The 22,991-nt window shown below is 41.3% G+C and overlaps 1 protein-coding gene across 1 annotated transcript in view; it reads left to right on the top strand.

Annotated features, from left to right (window-relative positions):
* col27a1a (collagen, type XXVII, alpha 1a) overlaps window positions 1-22,991 on the top strand; it is a 110,509-nt gene that overhangs the window by 12,521 nt on the left and 74,997 nt on the right. Inside the window, exons 3-5 of the mRNA XM_084745830.1 lie at window positions 2,551-4,067; window positions 10,823-10,876; window positions 20,916-20,969. Of these exons, the coding sequence (XP_084601956.1) occupies window positions 2,551-4,067; window positions 10,823-10,876; window positions 20,916-20,969 (1,625 nt within the window). The remainder of the gene's footprint in view (window positions 1-2,550; window positions 4,068-10,822; window positions 10,877-20,915; window positions 20,970-22,991) is intronic.

Below are 22,991 nucleotides of genomic sequence, written 5' to 3'. Positions count from 1 at the left end.
CTACTACTAACAACTGCTAAAATGTATACATAGTGCACAATTTCTGTTATTCATTGAGGTTTTTTTTTAAATTAATTTTATTGAACAAGAAAATGACTGCGTAACTTGTCAAATAAACAATAGACAGACAGACAGTTGAGTTTCTACTCAAAGACTTCAAGTCATGCAAACAAAGAAATGGAAGTTGTACTCAGATTTTAAATATTATGTTGCTTTGACTTTGTCAAATTATGTACACTCAAAAATAATAAGTTGGTACAAACACAAAAGTGCCACTTTTATGTTAAGACAGGAAACAAAATGAAACTTTTCTTGGAATTGTGTGTTTTGCTATATGAAGTGAATAGTTTGTCATTTTCATTTTGGAGAAAAAAGTGACTAGTTGTCAAATAAACATTAAGCTGAGTAGATATTTTTACACCAATCTGTAAATTCAAATTACATAGTGCACAAGTTGGTAAAAACACGCAGAACTGCTGTACTTATATGTTAAGAATTCAACTTGTGTTATGTGTTTTTGTTTTGTGAAGTGAGGACATTTATTTCATTTTATTGAACAAAAATTAACATTAAACAGAGTAGATATTTTTCACACATTTGTTCAAACAACTACTAAAAGGTATTCATAGTGCTTGATTTCTATGCTGAGATACTGAGCTTAACAACACTCTAAATTTTGTTAATAATAATAATAATAATAATAATAATAATCATATAATGTAATGTGTATAACCTGATTATCAGTACAAAGATACCCCAAATGACATCAGGAGCTGGACATGAGACATGTTTAAATACTTGCTGCATCAGTTTGCTTTTTTCAAGGGCAAGTCGTAGTTATTAAAAAAAGGGTTCATATTTAGGTTATTTTCTGCTCCATGCAAACCAAAAATTTGTTTTAAGTTTATAGGACATTCATTTATGGCACTTTGTAGAACAAAACCAATTATATGACCAAAAACAGGAAGCCAAAATTATGTAAAGATCATACATTTGGAACCACTGAGCTTTGGTTTGGTTTGAAACCTCAAATGATTCTTGGAGCTGTTAAATATGGCCACATTAGTCGTACATTTGGAGCTGAGCAGCGCCTTTAAGAATTTGCCAGCCTCTATAGCAGTAAACATGCTATATTCTGCGGCCATTTGTTGTGGGCATGCTTAAAGTTGTTTTATGCTTCACAACAGTCGCATGGTCAAAATGATGCCGCAACTTGCCATGTTGGAGAGAAGCGTGAGGCTGCAAACCACAGCAGCAACACTGTACAGCATGTACCCACTCAGGACCAACCAAGGTCGCTGCATACTCCTCTATCATCAGCATAGTTTTATATCTGTCTGGACCTATACATAGTCATTTGTTTTGGCCTGAAGTTACAGTACACTGCCTACAGAAGCAGTCTGGTGGCCTCAAACCCAGTGAGTTTGTTTTTCTTTCTATTTCATTTTTCTTTTCTTCAACCATCTTTTTCCCATCTCTTCACCCTGCAGTGTTTTGAGTTCCATTACTTCTTGAACTGCTGTTCTGCGTCGGCTGAAAGATCAGGAAGTTATTGGAAAATTGGCTCACGAGCCAAGTGTAGTCAATCCAGCCGCCACTGGCAAAGACAGCTAAAATATTTTGCTGAGCTTCACTTGTTTCAGGAAGAGTAAATTCTCACAATGAGTCCAGAATGTCCTATTAATAATTTTAAGATGTTAAACAGTTTCCCTCTCATCCATCTCTGACTGCTAACTGTTGATGTGTGAGTGTAATTGCTTCTCAAGTGGCCATGTTTCAACAAAACTGGGACAAGTAATTCTGTCCATTTCCCCCCGTGTTTCACTCCCAGTTAGCATGAATGATTTCCAGATAAGTGTGATAAATGTTGTGTTTAGGGACAACAAAGTTTGGGCACACACGATAGCAAAATATTATTGACAGTCCAGGTGCTTTTGCTTTCCTTTGGTCTTACAGTTGTCCTGCTGTTGTACTTGAGTGATGGCTGAATTTCTTTAATACTAAACTTTCCTTTGGGATTTATATATGTAGCCATGTTTCTTTTTCACAGAAGCAAATGTTAGAGGATGTACCTCGCTTCTGTTGATGCACTTACAGGTTCTTATAATGAAATTTGGAAAGAATGACCAAGGATCAGAAGGACAATGTAAGGTTTTCAAACTTAAAACAAATCTTAAAATATGACCAAAAAAACTCCAAGGAAACTCTTTTTTAAAACAATAAAATGTCTTCATTGTCACAGCATTGTCATTTTGGACCTTGAGGCACTTTAATTGTTTTAAAAGAGGGTGCCTTGGAGGCTTTTGGGATTTTTGAGTACACAAGAATCCCTATCCAAAGAGCACCTCAAACAAACTCAAGTTGAGTCCAAGAAGTGCATCTACCCAAACATCTTTTGAAATCTTAAAATATACTTGCCATGCACTAAAGAGAATACATAATAAAAGGCTTTCCTTTTCTCTTTTGTTTGATGGCTCTGGTGTGTAACCCTCATAAACAAGTCTGTCCATAACCATTTGTACCTTTAACACCAGTCTCCCCTCTGTCTAGATGTGGACATCCTCCAAAAGTTGGGGCTCAAGGGAGAGAAGCCGTCACGCTCGGTGCCAGCAGGGGTCATTCCATTCAGATCGGGGATCATTCTCAACCAGCGGGCGCACATTGAAACTCCATTGCGCTCAGTCTTCCCAGCGGCCATCTGGCCCAACCTGGCACTGGTCCTGAGTGTACGCTCACACCGTGTCAACACCGCTTTCCTCTTCAGTCTGCTCTCAGGCCGCAGGAAGCTCCTTCTCGGTCTGCAGCTTGCACCGGGCAATCTGGTCCTTCACACAGGACCGAACACCTCGGTGGCATTGCCCTATGAGCCCCATGATGGTCAGTGGCACCAGCTGGCGGTGGGAATTAATGGACAGAGAGTGACTCTATATGCCTCCTGCGGAGAGCAGAGTGTTCATGCAGACTTTGGGTGGGACAGTGAGGAGGGACTGGCTCCAGAACTCCAGGGCTCCTTCCTGCTGGGGCGGACAAGCCAGCAGCAAGCCTCAGCACACTTTGAAGGAGCCATCTGCCAGTTTGACCTGGTCCCTTCTGCACAGGCAGCTCACAACTACTGCAGGTACATTAAGAAACAGTGCAGGGAAGCTGATACATACAGGCCTAACCTTCCTCCCTTGTTGCCTATCCTACCACGAGACACAAACATCACAACTACCCCTGTTACCCCTAAACATGTTGGCCCGGAAGCAGCCAAGAAGACCACACGGATAAGCCTTGCCAGGAGCGTTGCCGCTGCTGCCTCGGCTGTTAGATATGTGGCCCCCACCCAAACAATAAAGCCCAGTCCTGGAACCATTCCTACACCCCTGCTGCCTACTGTGATGCCAGTCACAGTCCAGTTTGGTTTGGCCTCGCCACCACCAAAGGCCAGGACTGAAACTGTCACAGCACCACTCAGGGCAAGAGTACCCCCAACAAAACCACCAAGCACAAAACCCTCCACCTCTAAAGCTTCAAATCAGAAACCCTCCAAACCAACTCCCACAAAGCCCACTCCACCTAACAGCTCCAAAAAAGCAAGCGCTGGAACAGATAACAAGAAGAAACCTACTATTCCAGCCACTACAAGCACCAAACCCTCCAAGACAAAGCTTGATTATGACCTATCAGATCAAGGTGTGGTCCCAAAGAAACCACAACCCACCAAGAAAACATCTCCCAAGCCTAAAGTCACACCATCCAAAGCCACTCCGTCCAAACCCAAAACAAATTCTGTCAAAGTTGCCCCTTCAAAGCCAACAATATCCAAAGTCAACCCCTCAAAATCAACAATCTCCAAAACTACAACTACTAAAAACTTCAAGCCAGTCTCCAAACAGGTCATCAAACCAACAAAGCAAACCAAAACCACCACAAAGGCTCCAGTCACCCTGCAACCAACCACCAGGCCTTCGTACAACCCAGTAACACCACCTGCTACTGATGGCTTCCAGAGCTGGGAGGTGCCACCTACTCAGTTCTCCCTGCTGGCTGGACCTTTTGGACAGAAAGGAGAACCAGGCCCATCGGTAAGCACCTCTTGTCTGTTTGGTTGGTTAGTGAGTGTATTTGTGTGGTTTTGTGTGCGACAAAAAAGGCAGATGCACTCTTTTTTGGACCTGGATGTAGGGCTGGCTAACACTTAATGCTTTAAGGATGTTAAATGCCTGAAGGACTATTGGGCAACACAGAAGTGTAGTTACATTAAAGGCCCAGGCTACACATAAAAGAGCATTATAATATAATTTCTCAAGTTGACAAGATGCCAGTGTAGAGCAGCTAAAGTGACGTTTTGGCTCTGATCACTAGCCTGGCTGTAACAAGCTGAAGGCAAGACAGAGATGACATGCCAGCATGCACATACAAGCCGCATTTTCACACAAAGTACCCAAAAGTTTTAGTCAGAGGACCATTGTTGTCTGCAGTGTAAGTACCGTAAAGAAAAGGCACATCACTCTGCTGATGTGAAAAAGTGATGGCTATTTTTCATATTTGTGCACAACAATGTTTCTTCTGTAACTCCATATTGATGTCTTGAAACACAATGAACAAAAAGCAAACTGGTTTGAGGTTGCAAGTTTTTAAAAATGGTGGCTGAAATAAAATGCTGTGGAAAGTACGACCCCTCCAACAGGGACTTTTTGGAAGGTAAAATAATGTCCCCAGAACTTCAAAACCTCAAAATGTTGTTGGTGAAAGTTCCTGCAGTGGAAACATGGCTATAGAGACTTTGAAACACTTAACACTCTGCAAAACCAAGATGAAGAGACATGCAGTCTGTGTCTTAGCTGCTTGTGTTGGCAGTTGTGGGTGGTGAGTTTGATGGTTTACGTTAGGAAAGTGGTGAAAGTGAGAGAAATACACTCCATTAGGGACATCCCAGTGTCCTGGTCTTTGTCACCAGTGAAAGGCCAGGTTTGATTCCAGTGCTCTGGGGCTGGAAATAAGAGACCACAGAGATATATAGGTTAATGCGGCACTATCTCCTTTCCCACACAGGTTAGAAATCCTACTTCTCCTCCCGCCTTTTCTCCTTCCTCTGTGCACTGAACCCTCCAGGCTGGGTGTGACGTGTCAGGTCTGACGCCTTGCCGTCTCTGCACCAGATTCCTCTAGGGCTAGTGGAGGTCTCATGGCCCTCTTTCAAAGCCAGGTCAAGGGTCAAAGCAGTCAGTAAACACCATCATTCAGACTTCCAATGCAGGCACAAAGGTAGTCTAGGCCAATAGTATATAGGAGTGGGAACTCTGTGACAGGCTGAGTTGGCAGCTCAGCTGCATCTTGACTGATCCCTTGGGATCAAATTCAGCTTCAAAGTTGATTTTATTTAAGGGTAAAGTTCTTTGGCATGGACAAATAAACTGTGCATGGGGGGTTTTATCATGTTTTAAGCTATGCATAACTGTCTTAACATCCAAACGTGGCCTGAGTAATCAGACCTCAGTGTCTCGTCAGCACCTTCTGGGTGTGTTCGTACTTGTATCTAAAGCTTCCTCTGTGATTGAGTCATTTTAGTGCAAAGTGTGAGCCGGGCCTGTTGTGTTTGATACGTGTGCCTTGCCTATTCTTTGTCGTGGTCTGTAATTTTCCCGCTGTAGATTGCAGAGTGTGGCGTGTCAAGGGTTGGCTAATTCACATCTGTACTGATGTCCACACCACACTTGACTGTCATTACAGTGAAGCAAATTACTGCCATTTAGAAAGCAGTACCTGCAATCTCAATATGAAGCGCTGTAATCTCGCACAGAGAAGAGATTGTCGAAGGATGATTGGGGGAACTTATGAGGTCATTTACTAAAGACCTGTCGAAGTCGAGGATACAATGCTGAGGCCAAAAAACTTCTGTTGTGTTGTAGAGACGCCGCGCTGAGAAAATTTTCCCACCAGTTATTAAACGCGTTCAACACCGTTGTTACCAATTACACTGGACATTTTAAAACAAAAGTTATGAGCGATGGGGTTCAGTATCTGTTACGTTAGAGCACTTACTTTGAGCTCAGGAGGTTGTGCAGGTCTTCAACTACAACTTCAACTGGAAGATTGGCTTTCTGATCCCCGTCTCCTCTGGTCCACATGTTGAAGTGTCCTTGGGCAAGATACTGAACCCCAAATCACCCCCGATGGCTGTTCCATAAGTGTGTGATTGTGTGCGCAAATGGATTAATGTGCAAACAGATTAATCAAACAGTAAGTCTCAAAACAAACAAAGGAGACAAAAGCAAATCATTGAGAAAACCTGTGAGCTCTGGAGAAATGGTACGCTATTTGTTAACTAGCTAACTGTTAACTTCTTAACTTTGATTAATCGATTAATGATTCATCAATAATTTCCATACTTTGAACAAAAGAAATGTTTAGAAAGTAGGCTTATCATGAAATTTGAAGTTATCGCATCAAACGTCCTTCACGTTGACCCCAAGAACTGTAGCTGATGACCACAGTTGAGTTGTACAGTAACACTAATGTTAGCTCTTTGTCTGGGCTAGCATGGTTTAGCCAAGTTAGCCTCACTTTGACAAATTAGCACCAGCTAATGCCTTCATGGTAAATTAGTGAACAACAGAGGACTCGCTTTTATGTCTGTGTGCCTGTTTGCCAGTGCTTGGGCTCCGTATAATTGCCATTCCAGCAGATTTCAGTCTGTACAGCTCTATCCAGTTGTCAAGCAACCTCATCTCAGACTGTGATCAGCCTACAGCGTTACATTTGACTCCTACTACTCCATGCTGCAACTCTGCTGCTGCTGTACAGAGCAGACAGACACTTTCAGTTTATAATTGTAGTGTCCGTCGTCTGACTAAGTATAGATAACATGCTGGTGGCAGTGGGCAAATAATGTAATCGTTGTATGCTTAAACAGTGTGTACCGCCAGTAAAAGCTAGTTCCAACCATTTTCTCCAGTTATGGCTCAGTAGTGCTGAGTGTGTATAAATGTTCCAGCCGTGTACATGTCTGTAAAATATGTGTGTTTTGTCTGGGCTCTCACTTAAATGGCATGATCACATATTTAGACGTGGATTATTTACTCTGTGAATACTGTATATCATGGATTAAACAGGTGCTTCCTGTCAAAGTGTGTGTGGGTGCATCTGTGTGTGTGTGTGTATGTGTGGACGCATATGCGCTGCGTCGCCCTGTAGTGCCTTGGGAGATCCCAGATGAACCCAGTCACGCTTCCTTTTCAACATAGTTTGGATTTCATAAACACACATGTCGTGCGCATACTGTCTCTCCCTCTGTCTCACACTGCTGTCTTGCACACGCACACTCTCTTATACACACATACACATTTTAACAAAAATGAAATTCAGAAGGCAGTGAAAAGCACTGCATTCGTTGAGGTTTCAGCCAATATCTTTGTCATTCATCACTGTTGCTGCCTAAAGCATTAAGACTCCTGTGCTGAAAGACACAATAAAACTGTGATCTGGACTTATGTTTCCACCGTGCAGATTCTGCACTGTGGCTGCCAGGAGAAACATCCAGTGCAGGCACAGATATGGCAACAGTTCCGCATCTGAAGCACCTTTGGCTCCTCACCACAGACCTGACAGTGATTTATGTGGTCTGAATTTTTATCTGATCGCTGAAAGTGAGTTGGAGTTTTTAATCTGATTATTTTTAATTGGAGCTGCACTGGCTGGGAGTATAAATTTAATTTTAACCTGAACAGACTGTTTCTCTCAAATCTAGACTTCTGTATTCAGTTGAAGGGTAACTTAGGGATTTTTCCCATTCCCATTTTTTGTCTAAGTGATTAATGGTAACAATAGTTTGTGGAATTGGTCCAGTATTGAGAGAGAGCACTGCAGCTGTCAGAAGCTAAACTAATCTGGGGTTCTGTCAAATTAAGTCCACTAAAAGTGCTTGTTTTCACCACTGATGGGCTCAGAAGTGTCTGACAACATTATGGAAAGCATTGCTTCAGAGACAGACCTTTTTTTAAAGATGATGGTATGTTTTGTTCAACCAAAAACAGCTTTTTTGTTGGTCTAAACCAAACTCACTAGACTCCCTTTGCAGAAAACTGCAATTTTAGCATCATCACTGTCATCTTCATTCAAACTCACCAAAACCATCTGGCTCAACAAGTCTGGTTTTATTGAAATAAACCCTCACTTCACTGCATTAGATGTGAAAACATCAGGAGAGGAGCGAGAGGGAGGTCAGACATCAGAGAAGCAGCAGGGAGGGAAGCAGCATGTACAGCCAAAGGGTTTATTTCAACCAAACCAGAGTTTGTGATTATTGGAATAGTGGAAAGATGAGCCAAGGCATTTTTGGTGAGTTTTATTTTGTTTCTATTAAGTTTGAATAGAGATGACAATGTTAAAATGACAGTTTTGTAAAGGGAGTTTGGTGAGTTTGGCAAGAGCAATAAAATGTCTGTTTCAAGTAAAATAAAAGACATTTTACTTAAAAAAAAAAAAAAAAAAAAAAGGTAAATCTGTAGAGATTCATTCCATAATGTTGTCAGAAACAATAACAATCAGAATCTGAAAGTAGCAAAAACAAAAACTTTAGTGGGCTTATTTTTACATTGTGTCCTTGTAGTTTAGTTCCAGAATTGTGTCTCCCTCAATGCTGGAAATAGGATCCAGGTTGAAAAATGCCAAAGTCACCCTTTAAATGTTGCCACAATTATAATGTTTTCAAGCAGTTTAATTTGAATTGATGGCAAAAAAGATGATAGAGGAGTCTGCAAATTTGCACAGCAGTTTCAGTTTGTTGTTTGAAACATTTAATGAAAGTCAAACAAGTAAATTCAAATACTACTAGTACTAGTTTTATACTGTGAAACATTTACTTTCACAGATCACTGCACCACCCTGAATGAATAATTCAGACACAGTTGTTACGTGGTGTAACTCATGTTCCTCGTGGGCACAGTCAGCAAGGCCAAACCTCATAACTGAAAACAGCCTTCGCCATCAGACTGTGTTTGAAATGTGGTGATTGGAAAATGCTTACCAATGTGGGAATTTCGTGAGATGGCTACCTTCCTGGCGAGACGGCAGGAGTGGACAAACAAAGAGAGGGATATGTTGACGCAGGATGGACAGGTGCAAAGAGGAGGAGACGGTGGGAGTAAACAAACAAACAAGTGTGAGGAAGGAGGGTGTTGAAGTGTGACGATGGACAGGAGTGTGTGTGGATGTTGACAGGTCCTGTAGGCCACCACAGAGCACGCCACCTGTAACAATGGGGGTGGTCTCAGTCATGGAGGTCGTCCTGGAAGAGATGGTGGGGTGCCAATTATAATCCTCACAGCCACAGACAAGCTGCACGCAGGTAGCAGCTATGATCACAATAACCTTTAGACGTTGTTTTGATGTTGAAAGTCATTCTTTTGTCTCTTAAAGTTCACAGTCCTGTGAAAACTGAGACGGGGAAACAACGGAAAGGGTACAACTTTCACACGTCAATAACTGCCCTTAATGGTAGATGCCGCTGCTTTTTTACGAGATCTCCATATCTAAGTTATCTCAGGCATCGAATTTAACAACATAGTAAAAATACCCCAAAGGAAAGATTTAAAATATGTGTTCGCAGACGTTTAACATCAGGATCCAGAGCCCTACAGGTAGCTCTTGTTAGCCGCAGCAACCGCAGCCCCTCTGTTTTTCCTCACTTCTCCTTTTCCTCCGTTTTGATTAAAAGAAAACGAGGCCGATAGAGCCACACAGGGGCACTGAGTGGTGCAGGAAATGACCTGTTATTTCTAGTGTTTCTACGGTTTCCTGCCACACAGACTCAGAGCTTCCTGATGGATAAGGCTGAACTCTCATCACCTTGAGAGGGAATTGCTTCAGAGGGAAAAGGTGTCATTTTTTTTACCCTGCAGCAGCCACTGTGCAGCCTATCTGTGGAAACACACGAAGGAGTGTGATGGTTTTGATAGAGCATGATAGAAAAAGATTGCTTTTGTACACTATAAAAATAAGCTATTTATTTTAACTTAAAAACGCTACCTTAAAATTTTAAGTTGATTGAATTTAAAAAACGAAGTTGAGTTAATTTTTGTAATGATTTAAAACAAATAACATTTTCAGGTAAAATAAACTTGATATTAAAACTATAATATGTAAAATTTTTTCATTAAAATATCAAAAAATGCTTAAATCTTTCCAACAATGCTCAAATGCAGAGACATGCATGATTTATTCAAGGTAACGTTATTTTTCCTGTTAGCCGTTGCTAGCTAGGTGCAAGTTGATACAACTACTGGAAATAACATGGGATGCGTCGGATACATCAGAGAGCGAGGACTGGACGTAACTTTAATAAAACTCTACAATTATGTTCAAGCTCTTAGACATTTTAATGCAAAAATGTTACATATAGCTTTTATATCAAGTTTGTCTAGAATAGTTTATTTATTTTGAATCATTACAAAATTACCTCAACTTGTCTTTTAAAATTCAGTCAACTTAAAAATTTAAGGCAGCCTGGCCACTTAATTAACATTTATTTTTACATTGTAACACTCAAATAGTGCATGCTGGGAAGTCTGAATATGTGGATCATGTTTCTCTAGAAACTTAATTTAATGAGTTGATTGAACTCTGTACAGTACATTCATTCAACTCGCATTTCAAGTCAAAAATTAGAAGAACTCGTGCTTGAAATTTTAGGTTTAATTAATTAATTAAATAAATAAATAGAACTTGCATATTTACAGATTTGTTAATACAAATCACTTCCTGTATGCTTTTTTTTATACGGTAAATGTAAATGGTAAATGTTGGTATGCAACCCTGACTGACTGTTCTCTCTCTCCAGGGACTGCCAGGACCTCCAGGGAAGCCAGGCCTGCCAGGCAAGAGGGGTCCTCGGGTAAGTCTCCTCAGTCACTCTCAAACACCTCCGGCCACATAATAAAACACACATACTTCCATTTGTAACCTCTTAAAAATGATTAAATCTGGTGTTTGACCCCAAGATTTGTTTTTATGTATTCATGTTAATGAGCATGTCTGTATTTAGGTTTATTGTGGGCATCTCTGTGTGTGTGTGTTTGTGTGTTTGTTTGTGTTTTTGCTACTGCTGCTGACGTGCATGTTGACTGAAAGCTCAAACACAAACAGTCAGTAAATAACCCTCGTGGCAGGAGGGGACTTAGAGACACTGACAGACAAACGGACAGTGAGGACTGTATCTGTGTGTCCAAACCTAGATGGCTGTAAGTCCTGAACCGTTTTCTGAAGTTACAATAATAACCTGCCAAGCCAGGCTCCCACATCACTTTAAATCCCTCCCCATCACCCAGCTGACACACACACACACACACACACACACACACACACACACACACACACACACACACACACACACACACATACTCACACACAGAGTTTTCCTATGCAGGCAGATTGACCATATTCAGCACGGGGCTGCGAGTGCTGACCTCCCACCCCTAAGCATAAACAGGAAAGCTCCTATAAAGACGGCCTTTCAAAAGGCTGCCTGTGCCACAGGATGCCTAATAAAAGCACTGTAAACAGACAGAGAACACATGGCTCCACTGGACTTTCTTCTCCTCACTGAGCTGTTGCAGCAGGCAGGCTGCAGTGACACTTCATAGGAATCCCATTCTGGCCTAATGAAAGGCCTCTTTCTCCAAGGCAGTTAAATGGATATAGGCTCAACCCAGGGTCTTCTCTGAGGAATCCTCCTCTACTTCCTCTGTTTGTCTCTCATGTATAGATGCAGACTGACTTTTTTTTCCTTTTTTTTTTTTGGCCACGCTAATGACGTGGCTCTACAATAGGTCAGTTGCTTGGTCCAACACAAATGAAATATTTAAACGACTGTTGGATGCATTGCCCTGAAACTTTGTGCAAACATTCGTGGGCAGAGGATGAATCACAATAACTTCCCCTGACTTTTCCTCCAGCAGAGTTTCCGTTGGTCCATAAAAAGTCCAAAATCCAATAATCTGCGGTGTGTGGGCTGATGTGGCGTCTCCTCTGATCAAAAAGATGAAGAAGAAATAAGTTCAAATTTACCGCTATACTTTTTTGCCAGTGTGTATGTGAAACAGGCCTTAAATAGTGTCCGTAATGATCTTCAAAAGTTCTTAAAATCTTGCAGAAACCCTGTCAAGTGCCAACAACAGGTTGTGGTTTTGAGTGGCATGTCCTGACAACTGTTGCCATGAAATTTGTTGTAGTCGTGTCCCCCTCAGAATGAATTAAGCCAAATTTTAATTTGCAGTTTTGTTATATCCATGTCAGTTTTTAGTTTCAAGCAAATGTTAGTATGCTCACACACTAATCTAAGGAACATAGCAAACATGGTGAACATTATACCTGCTAAACATCAGCATTTTAGTGTTTGCACTGTACACGTTAGCATCCTGACATTAACATATAGCTCAAAGCACTGCTGCACCTAAGTACAGGCTCACAGAGTTGTTAGCTTGGCTGTAGACTGTTTGTCTTGTTTTTTATATAGGCTATTTGAGACTACAGAAGCCACTGTCTCCTTGTTTTGTATTTTTAATTAATGGATAAACACTAAACGAGCTTCTCAGTCAGCCCAAACAATTAAATCATCATCTAAATGCATCACTTATACAGTCAATAATTCATGCTTTACATCAGTGTGTCATCATGTAGTCTAGATTTGGATGCATGTGCTTATGTCTTTTTATGTGTGTTTTTAATTATTACTTACTGTTTGTGTCTGTCTGTGTCTGCGAGACTCTTAGGGCTAAAGTCTCTGTGATCCGCCACCACTATAGATGTATAAGGAGGTCTTTGTCTGGCTCTAATTAAAGCTATTTAAGCCCCAGCAGCACCTCCCATCCCGTCTCTAGCTGCAGTTCTGCAACATCAGCCCCACTTAGATGGATTTCTTATGATTCAAATCAAACATACCTGGAATAAAACTTAAATTAGGCTTAAAAAATCTTGAGCGCAGAGCTGAGTGAGGTAGCCAAGTGTAACATAAGTATGACTCTGAGTGGAACTATATTTGTACGACCAAGCGGTGGTTTTTCTTAAAATATGCGCTACATTTAACTTGTGGGACTTGAAAGTAATGAATCAGATTTCCGTGCATATTACACAATATGCACTACAGCTCAATTCCTCCAGCTAAGGTTGCAGGATCGGTTTGGACATAGTTTTGACTCAGACTTGTCCTTGGTAAAGCCCCTGTGCTGGTCTCAAAACCTCATCCATCAGCAGCATTTATCGACCCATCACCTCATACTGATTTACATCCTGATGGCTCGGACGTGTCCTTTGTCAGCCGCAGCAAACCAGCTGTTGAACTGCCTGTGGCATTGTCAGTGGAAGTGGTTGGTTTGCGCAGCGCAAACAATGAAAACAAGCCTCTTCAATAAAAAAGCACTTGTAAAGGTCTTTGGTTTTGATGCCACTTTAACGGGGGTCACTTGCAAACACGCCGCCAGTGTCTGCCTCTGACCTCACAGCCGTGTTGTTTAACGCACACACAAGTACACAGCAGCGCTCACACACGAGTGTATACACGCTACGGCACTAATCCCACGCCGTGTAGCTCAGACATATGTGGTTGTGTTTATGACTTGCCTATATAAAGAGTGAGACAGATTATGGAGCTTTCCTGTAAACAAAAGCATTTATCAAGTTTAATTGCTGCTGCCATGTGTGAGTGCAAACACAGAGACCCATACACACACACTTACAGACTCTCGAACAGGCACTCACAAACACATGTTGTCCAAATTGTCTCCTCTTGGCAAGATAAGCGTGTGGTTTCAATTTGTTCATCACTGGAATAATTGACTCCAAATCAGAATTTATGCTGCGAGTTGCTTACAGGCTGCAGGCTCACAGGTGGAAGAGCACGTTGTGATGGATAAAAAGATCCTGTAAGTCGTTATAATGAGGAACTTTATTGAAATAATGACCAGCCATACAGTGACATAGTAAAGTTTCTCATTATTTTGAAATTTGAGTCATCATTTTGAGATATGAAGTCATTATTTTGCAACACTATGTCACTATATTGAGAAAGCTTCTGATTATTTTGAAATTTAAATAATTATTTCAAAGTACTAAGTCATCATTTTAAGAAATCTTCTCATTATTTTGAGATACAAGTCATTATTTGGAGATACTGAATCAATATTTCGCAATACAAAGTCATTATTTTACAATGTTAACTTATTATATACTAACTGAGATATTTATGGTACTAAATCATTATTTTAACATACTAACTAAGATTTTTATGATATTAATTCATTATTTTGAGATATGGAAGTCATTATTTCACAATGTTAAGTCATTATTTTTAGATACTAAGATTTTTACGATACCAAGTCATTATTTTGAGACACTAAGTCATTATTTTAAGATACTAAATAAGTTTTTTTTACAATACTAAGTCATTATTTTGCAATATTATTTTAATATACTAAGTCATTATTTCAGGAAAGTTTCTTGAAAGTTTATAATGACTTACAGGATCTTTTTTTTTCCTAAAATTGGCGATGATGGGCTTCCATACATAAGCATTTATACATACATTATATCATATACATTTCTGTATATGAAAACCTTAACTCTTTTTGCTGCAGAGGGATCTGCTCGCGGGATTTTTTTTTTTTTTGCCTGACCTTCCGTAGCCTTGGATTACTGGAAGTCTGTATGATGACACACAGAGCACCATTGAGCCCGCCAAGCACCACCCGTGAACCTTGACCTCTGATCCCACGCATGTGAGTGTGAGACGCCGTCGCCGCGGCGACCGCTGTCGGTACAGAAGCCTTCGCGAGGTGTCCGTGAATAGCCTTTCGAGTCTGTTTGCGGGTATATAGTGATGACGGTGGTAGGGAGGTGTGAGAGGAAACGTGCGCTGGATGCTTCGCGGCTGCACAGGCCCCGCATCTCTCTGAAGACCGGCTGCATGTATTCGTCTGGAGCCTGCTGGGTCAAAAGGGCCTTTGTCTGAGAGGGAAAAAAAAATCTATGTCGCCCATCTTTCCTCACACTTCCCGTCCGAGCCACCCCTCTGTACTAACCGAAACTCCCCCCACCTGGCTTCACCTGCACATAAAGCTAATTCACATCCCAGATGGACATTTCATATAGAAAACTATGACTATAAAGTACTTTTGCAAGAGTAAAGGTGTTGAGTTTCGCTCAGGGCGGTGTGTTGGTCTGTTTTGGTAACACCAGGCAACTGATCAGCATTTTAAGGGTCTGTATAATCCCCAGTGTAAACTGTGTATATGGATCTCATTGTGGAACATTACTGTAATAAGCTCCAGGACAGTAAAAACCACAGACCATGCTTCAATTCATTTTTGCAATCCCCTTTTGGGCACTTTAATACATTTTTTAATACCAGGTTTTAGATGTTTGGCATAAAGGTAGCTCTAGGTTTCCATCGTAAGTTTCAAACTTGTCATAGCCATTATGAGCTATTACTGTTATTGTTGTAAATGCCTAAATAATGCTTTGGATTACTTACTATTTCCTCTTCCATATTCTCAGGTCACTGCATGATGTATTTAGCTCAAAAAACTTTGGCTTACGAAGAAAACAAATTTATGTGGTTGGCTTTTGACCAGCACAGCTTAATTCATTCACCATGACTGCTCTTTGTTTTGAAGTTTTACCGTAATTTATGTGGCACTGGGCTGCAAATTCTGCTCTTTTCACTCACTCAGCGATGACAAGGCATGCTTTTGCAGACTTGAAGAATCAAAAATACATATTTTTCCTCTTACCTGTGGTGCTATATATACATCTAGATGGTTCTAGTGCGAGTTGCAGAGATCGGGAGATATCGACTGTAGAAGTGTCTGCATCCTCTCAAATATAATGGAACTCGATGGCGCTCAGCTTCTGTTGCTTAAAGCGCCAAAAATTATATTTGAAAAACTAAACAGCAGTGGCTCTTCCCAGAAATCATGACTCAGTCATTCAAGAGAAACCACAGAGTTTGTTGTGAGCAGTTTCATGTAGGAACTATTTTCTTTCCACTGACCGAATCATTGCACAGAAGGAAGAGTGCATCTACTCATGGACGAGAGGCTTGTGACAACACGTGACGTAAACATTAACGGCATTGTCCTCGGTTGAGCTGAAGGGTTTGGTACCATTCATGTCTGAACCGATACAGCAACCATTCTGGTACCTGCCATTCAGTATCAACACCCTGGTATCGGTTTAGTTAGAACGTTTTAAACACCACGCAAAATAAAATCCCATAATACTTTAAATCTCACTACTGTTTTAGCATGTTACATAGCATATTGGTAAGGTACCCAGCAGCTTTTGTATAATCCTACATCAATGTCCACCCAGACAGAGAATAAAACAGCTTATCCAAATAGCTAATGAATCACCTGAATTAAAGTTTCCTCATCCATGCAGGGTTAAGTTAAACAATTGGGTTTGGTTTTCAGGCTGTATCAAACATGACACACTCTTCACTTGCACTCCCAACCACCAAAATTTGGTACAGATTAAACTAACATGAATTGGGTCTCGGTAAAACCCACACCCAGAGAAGTTTTCAGCTCGGTACCCAACCCTACTCAGCTGTAACCTCTCCTCCATGAGTAGATGCACACTTCCTTCTGCAAGGTGATACAGTTTGCTGGTGTAGTTCAGTAGAAACAAAATAATTCTGACATGAAACCACTCATAACTAGGCCTGTGGATTATCATGAGTTGCCAGGTCATGATTTCTGGAAAGAGACATTGCTGGTAAGTTTTTCAAATATATTGTTTTGGTGCTCTGAGCACTGAGTTCCATTATATTTAAGAGAGGGCAGACATCTCTACCTCCAGCAACTCACACTAAAACAATCTAGATGGTTCAAAGGCACTGCAGGTAAGAGAAAGAATCTGTATTGTGGTGTGAACTGTCCCTTTAACAAACAGCTGAATCCTCAGAAGCGAAGTTTCTCCTCTGTGTGTGTGCTGACTGTGATCTTTAATTATGGGGACATCCAGCAGTTTTACATGCTCTTGATCTAATGTTAGTTTATCAGACTTTGCCCCTTCGGCTCTCATTTGGCACGGCATCATACAGAACCTCTTTTATCTTTAATACGGGGACTGTATATACATTTTAAGCTGTCTTTTAACAAGCTTGTGTTGAGAGTCAGACCGTGTTTACAGCATAGCCCATTAAAGCGGCTTGTCTAAAATATTCTATGTGGGAATGTAACCTTGGGGGTGACGTCATGCGTCCAGATTTAAGATCCACAGGACCATATACCATATTTCTTGGCTTTAAGTTGCACATATGGTGTTGATATTGAATTTTGTGGATTCAAGGACAGATATTTATATGCCTCAGACATGCATGTTACCATAACATGTAACATTAGGAGCTATCATTTGTTCAGGTTTTGACCATTTTGTCTCAACTTAGAATGAGTCGAGCTAGCAGCATTATTACCACATGAACCACAGTAACGCCCTGCATCGCTGTTCAGAGGCTGGTGGTTTTGCATTTGATAGCGTGCCCCACCCTGGTCTTCTCTAATTAGACACCTGTTGTGCGAGGGGACACGACATGTATGGACGCAAGAGCACAGTACCAAATGTCGGTGCCAGCCCGTGCCTACTACCAGTGTACTGCCCAAAGTGTGGTAAACCACAGGGTTAATTTTGAAGCATGTAATTCAAACATGTCTAGTTTGTTTTAGTTTATTTAGGGCACAACAGCGTCCGTTAACACTGTCTGGACGCTGCAGCTCTTGAGAGGAACGCCAGCTGAATACAAACCGAAAATGAAAGGGGAAGAGAGTGCGGGAGGAAAAGAGACAAGATCTTTAAAACCTAAAAATCCTTGGAATGAAAATGTCTCATTTGTAAAACATAACAAGTTAAAAACAGATCAGGTTTACCAATACTTCAGATATCATCAAAGCAGCATTTTTAAATTATGTGCATTCTTTTTTCATGCAGCACTTGTGATCCTGTTTTTCATGAGTGGAAGTAAAAGATTTACGGCTTCTTCTGTGCACACTAAAGATTTATCTCTCAATTTTTTTTTTTCACAAATTTGTTAAAATCCATGTGTGGCATAAACAGTATAATTACCACACGGGTGTGGACTGGTCACAATAAAAGGCTATTGTAAAATATGCGGTTTGAGCTTTTAAAAGACATTTATTAGGCATTGAATTATAGCTATTTTACATACATCAGACCAACAATATGTCATTGAGCCCCATTTGCTAAGGCAGCGCCCCCTTCTGGCAAAAAGATCATGGTTTGATATAATGAGAGAGATATGACAATGTAGAAAAAAGATGCTGTGTAGTAAGTTGTAAAACAAATACACATACAAATCTGTCATGATATCTCGTTCCCCATCCTTCATGGAAAGGAAAGGGATCCCAAAAGAAGAGCAATAAGAATGTATGTGCCTCCAGAGAGCGGTCGCTCTTCATTTTGGCAGCAGTGTTAATTCATTTTTGTTGACAATCAATGAATCAGCCGATTTATGCTGGATAAGATGGTAGAAAATAACATTCTAATAAATTAGACTGAGTTTTGAGGCACATGAAATATATGAATACATGTGGTAAAAAGCTTAATCATATTGGTGACAGTTATGAGTGATAGATAGCTAACGTTAGCTTGAGTGTAGTTCAGTGTCTGTAATTCAATATCAGCAGTGTCCGGTCAATGTGGGAAGACTGAAGGAGCATGATGGCTGACCAATTAGCCTTGATTTATTAAAGTATTCTGAACGCTCAAGTTCAGCCAAGGTCACAAAATAATTACTTGACATGTCTATAAAACAAATGTTTGTTTAACTCAATATGAATTCAAACAAACCCAATCAAAATGGTACTTCAAAAACACATCAAATTGCATTGTTGTTTATGGGATTTTCGGTTTTCGATCCTCCAAAAGGGGGCGCAGCCATGAGGTTTTTGCAAAGTGCTTGTATATGCTGGTCTGATATATTGGGTGACAGATAAAGTCATGGCCCTCCCCGCTCTGCCTCTGATTGGTGTACCCTAATTTTCTTACCCTAAACCTAACTAATCACTCCTCATTCCTAAACCCAACAAACCCAACCAATAAAAGCAACAAGTACCAGCCAATCAGAGGCAGAGCTCGGCAGTTCTTGACTTTGTCATTCGGTGTCTCATAAACTCTTTCACCTTTCAGTTTAAAACCATGTCTCTCCTGTTTTTGTCATGTCTCGCGAGCCAGATCATGACAGTAGCCCTATGTGAAATAGTCATATCTTACTAGGTGGGCAGTTTTATCTTGGAAAAAGACATTTCGCATACTACAGTGGCTACATTTTTCTTCCCAGGAAGGCAAAGTCATGACCTCCCTTCTTTGCCCCTGATTAGCTAGTACTCGTTGCCTTTGTTTGTTAGGTTGGTTGGGTTTAGGCATGAGCAATGATTAAGGGTTAGGGTAAGACTATCAAGGTAAGCCAGCCAGAGGCAGAGTAAGGTGGGTCATGACTTTCACCTCCTGAGAAGCCATAGTTCGGTGTTAAAGAAATGTCTTTTTTTAAGATAAAACTGCACATTTTAAAGTGGTCTTTTATTGAGAGCAGTCCACAAAAAACAAAGGTTTTTATATTCCTGTTGAGTTTGAATATCAGTTTGGAAATTCTCAGTGCTGTGTGATTCATATCAGAGACAACAACACCTGTACACACACTTAGTAACGTCCTGTTCACTCATGAGAAGCTCCGTCTCAAGTGAATCAGACGTGACAGTCATCAAAGCGCCCTTTGACAGGAAGAGCAGTTACAGCAGAAGGCATTTATGTTGTCATGTCTGCACCCGACCAGTATGTCTGTTTTTGAACTTCCCTCAAAGGGCTTTTTGTTGAGCTGTATAACCCAGCCCAAACCCCCAGATTACTTTTTCTTCTCTGTGGGATTATAGACAGCTGCCTGTCTGGACGTCGCTAGATGTTGTTTTTTTGATGCTGCACACCAGATCGCGAACATAATGGCTTCCCGATTTGTTTTGACTCACCTCAGTGAAACTTGCTGACCCGACTCGTGAAGCAGTTGTGGCTCTTTTTCCGCCCTCTCTGACTCGCTCGACCCCTGACCCGCTATGGGGGTAGGTTAGGGGCCCGAGGGTGCCACCCCCACGTGGAGGGGCAGGACTGAGGTCAGAGATATGCAGGAAAAAGTCACTCAGAGGAAGAGGAGGTAGACAGACAGACAGTTGGATGGATGGATGGATGGTGGAGACGTTGCAACATCCCCTGTACCTCTGTCTGACGTCTGCTGTTGAGACCGCAGGGAAAATTGGTGTAGATTCATTCTCTGGCTTCCAAAGGTTTTTTGCTAAACCTTCCCGTGGGGGCTTCTGGATGGAGCGAGATGGTTCACATTACCAATATGCTGCTACTGTAGATCTCGCTTTGTTTGCTTTCAGACGCAGTTGTGTTCATTTCCTCAGCAACAGCCAATGCGCACAGAAACGCACACCAGCGCTGGAATTCAAAATGTTATGATACGAGATGATCTGCATTACTCATTAAGATGCTTGGCAAATGTGTGTTTGTGTGTGTGTGCGTGTGGGGAAGTGGGGGGTGTGGAGTGTGAGGCAACAGGGGGCAGGAAAACCACATCCATATGGTGAAGCAGCTCCACAGAGCCCCATTTTCCATAAGCTTCTACCCCCAACACCAACCCCAAATACCTCACCACCACACACACAGCTGATGTATAGGAAAATAGGTTAAAGTAGCATGAAGGCTGAGGTTCTCCAGACAGACGTTGCCCCCATTACACCCCCTCTTCTTCTCTGGTCTCATTCACAGTAGCAAAGCCACAGTCTGCATCAGCTCCATCACAGTATGAAGATTGATTGAGATCTCGATCACCTTTTGATTATGTTTTCCTCTCTCTGGCTTTTCCACAGGGCGCCGCTGGTCCCCATGGGAACCCTGGCCGACCTGGTCCACCTGGGCTCAAGGTATCTTACAAACTCTTCAGTCTAACTCATGATCACAATTGAGTCTCTCTGTCTTTTTTTGCCAAGAGCCCCGTAACCATGTTGATATTTCCACATGAAACCAGTACAAGATTATGAACCTGCCTCAACTTCTAATGTGATACTAAGTTTATGATCTTTGCTTGACTTTAGCGGGAATGACAATCATATGAGGATGAGGTTGTGTCACATTTTTTTAGCTTTTCTTCATCAGCTGGAATCCAGAGCTTTATTGCGTAACGCCCAGGGTGACCAGATGTCCCCCTTTTCTGGGGACAGTGCCAGTTTTTGGTGGCCTTTGCCAGGCTGGTTAGATCTGTCCCCGGAAATGTCCCAGTTTTTAACTGTGCATTAAAAACAGACCACAATTTGACACCAAATAGGTGGGAATACAATACAAAGGTGTCAGCTAACTTAGCTGTAGGTAAAGCTATCTTTCCATCAGGAAACTCTGAAAATAACTCTGAGACTGTGACCCAGAGTTAACAAGACAGAAGTTGTGTTTTAGTATAGGTTATAAAGTTGTGCTTTTGTATAGTAATGTTAATCAGTGAGGCTCAGCCCCCCTGCACATGATATCCTCTCATGTGTAGTCCACTGTAAAATGCCATGCACATAATCTGCTGACACAGATACCACTTCACTTAAAGTGAATAAATTCTAGCCAGCGAGTCTAATGATGGTATTTTATGCAAACAGAACAAAGTTTGAGGTGGGGAACACCCAACAACACATAAATATACGATACTGTTGCTGGCTAGCTAATTAATGAATCCTAGCCTTAGTTCTGCACCGCCTAAAGTTGAATATTGTCTGATGGGTGGGTATTATTGTTGAAACTTGTTGGTTGATGTAAAGGAAGAAAACATGACTGGATTTCATTATTTCTGTTTTTTGGCATATTTTATTAAATAGGCGCATAATATGACTGGGGAAGTGATCTTAAAGGGTTAAAAAAAAAGGCCTTTTTCAGTTCATTTAGACTTTAAAATTCAGGGGCCGCCAAAGTTCACAGCTGTGCAGCCACACCTGGCAGTTTGAGACACTACAAACCCCAAGGTTCTTAATACCGCAGAGCTGTATCCTTGTATCACCTTAACATGTGTGTTGCAGAGGTTAATGTCAGGAGTCCCATTTATTCTAAAAGGTTTTTCAGATTCTTGAAGATCTGCTCGATTTAAGCTCCAAATATGCTCTAATGTGTGTATGTTTATGTTGTTTCTATGTAAAATGAATTTGAGCCTGTGCTAACATTGCAACTCGAGCGGAGACAAGGGTAGTTGGACACCCGGGGAGCTGAAGTGATTTATCAGAGCTCCAGGGAAAGACGTTACGAGTCGGAAAGTGAGAACTTCAAATAAATCTGTCTAATTTTAACGTGTGAACAGAACATGACCCTGCCCAAGACAAATTCTCTGCATCCCTCATCTGATTGTCTGGACTGATGTATGTCTTAGCAAACACCCTTGACCTCTGGCACTGTGTGCTCAGAGTACATAGTGAGGAGCACTACCTGTATTTAAAATGCATTATAAAAATGCCTTGCATAAATGACAACTGTGGCAGCGGCATGCGGTCACACTGCCCACCCCCCATCACCAGAGCCCTGACCTCCACAGGTCAACCAAAGGGAGTGTGTTTGTCCTTGTCTGCCTGATGTAAATCATATTATTCCTGGTTGCATTCTTCACATTTTACAATCTTCCTCAACCCAATTCTCACCCTTAACTCTCATCTGCTTAGCTCTTATTTAATTAAAGGAATAGTTTGATATTTTGGGAAATGCGCCTATTTGCTGAGACAAATTTCATGTAGGTGTAGGTGCAGAGAAGCCAAAGCACCAAACCTATGATGCATGCATGCACAGTCTCAAACTGTGGTTTGTTTCAGGTAATTTAGCCATTCAGTCAACTCTAACTGACCACACGATCAAATGTTATAATGATTTTTATAACTTGTTTCATCATGGTGAGAATATTATGTGGAAATTGGTCCATAAGAGCT

This window comes from Lutjanus erythropterus, chromosome 20 (genome assembly GCF_056507025.1).
Source record: "Lutjanus erythropterus isolate fLutEry1 chromosome 20, fLutEry1.hap2, whole genome shotgun sequence".
NCBI classification, from domain to species: Eukaryota; Metazoa; Chordata; class Actinopteri; order Lutjaniformes; family Lutjanidae; genus Lutjanus; species Lutjanus erythropterus.
Note: the sequence above shows the minus strand (reverse complement) of the source record. Positions and strands in the feature narration are given on the sequence as shown.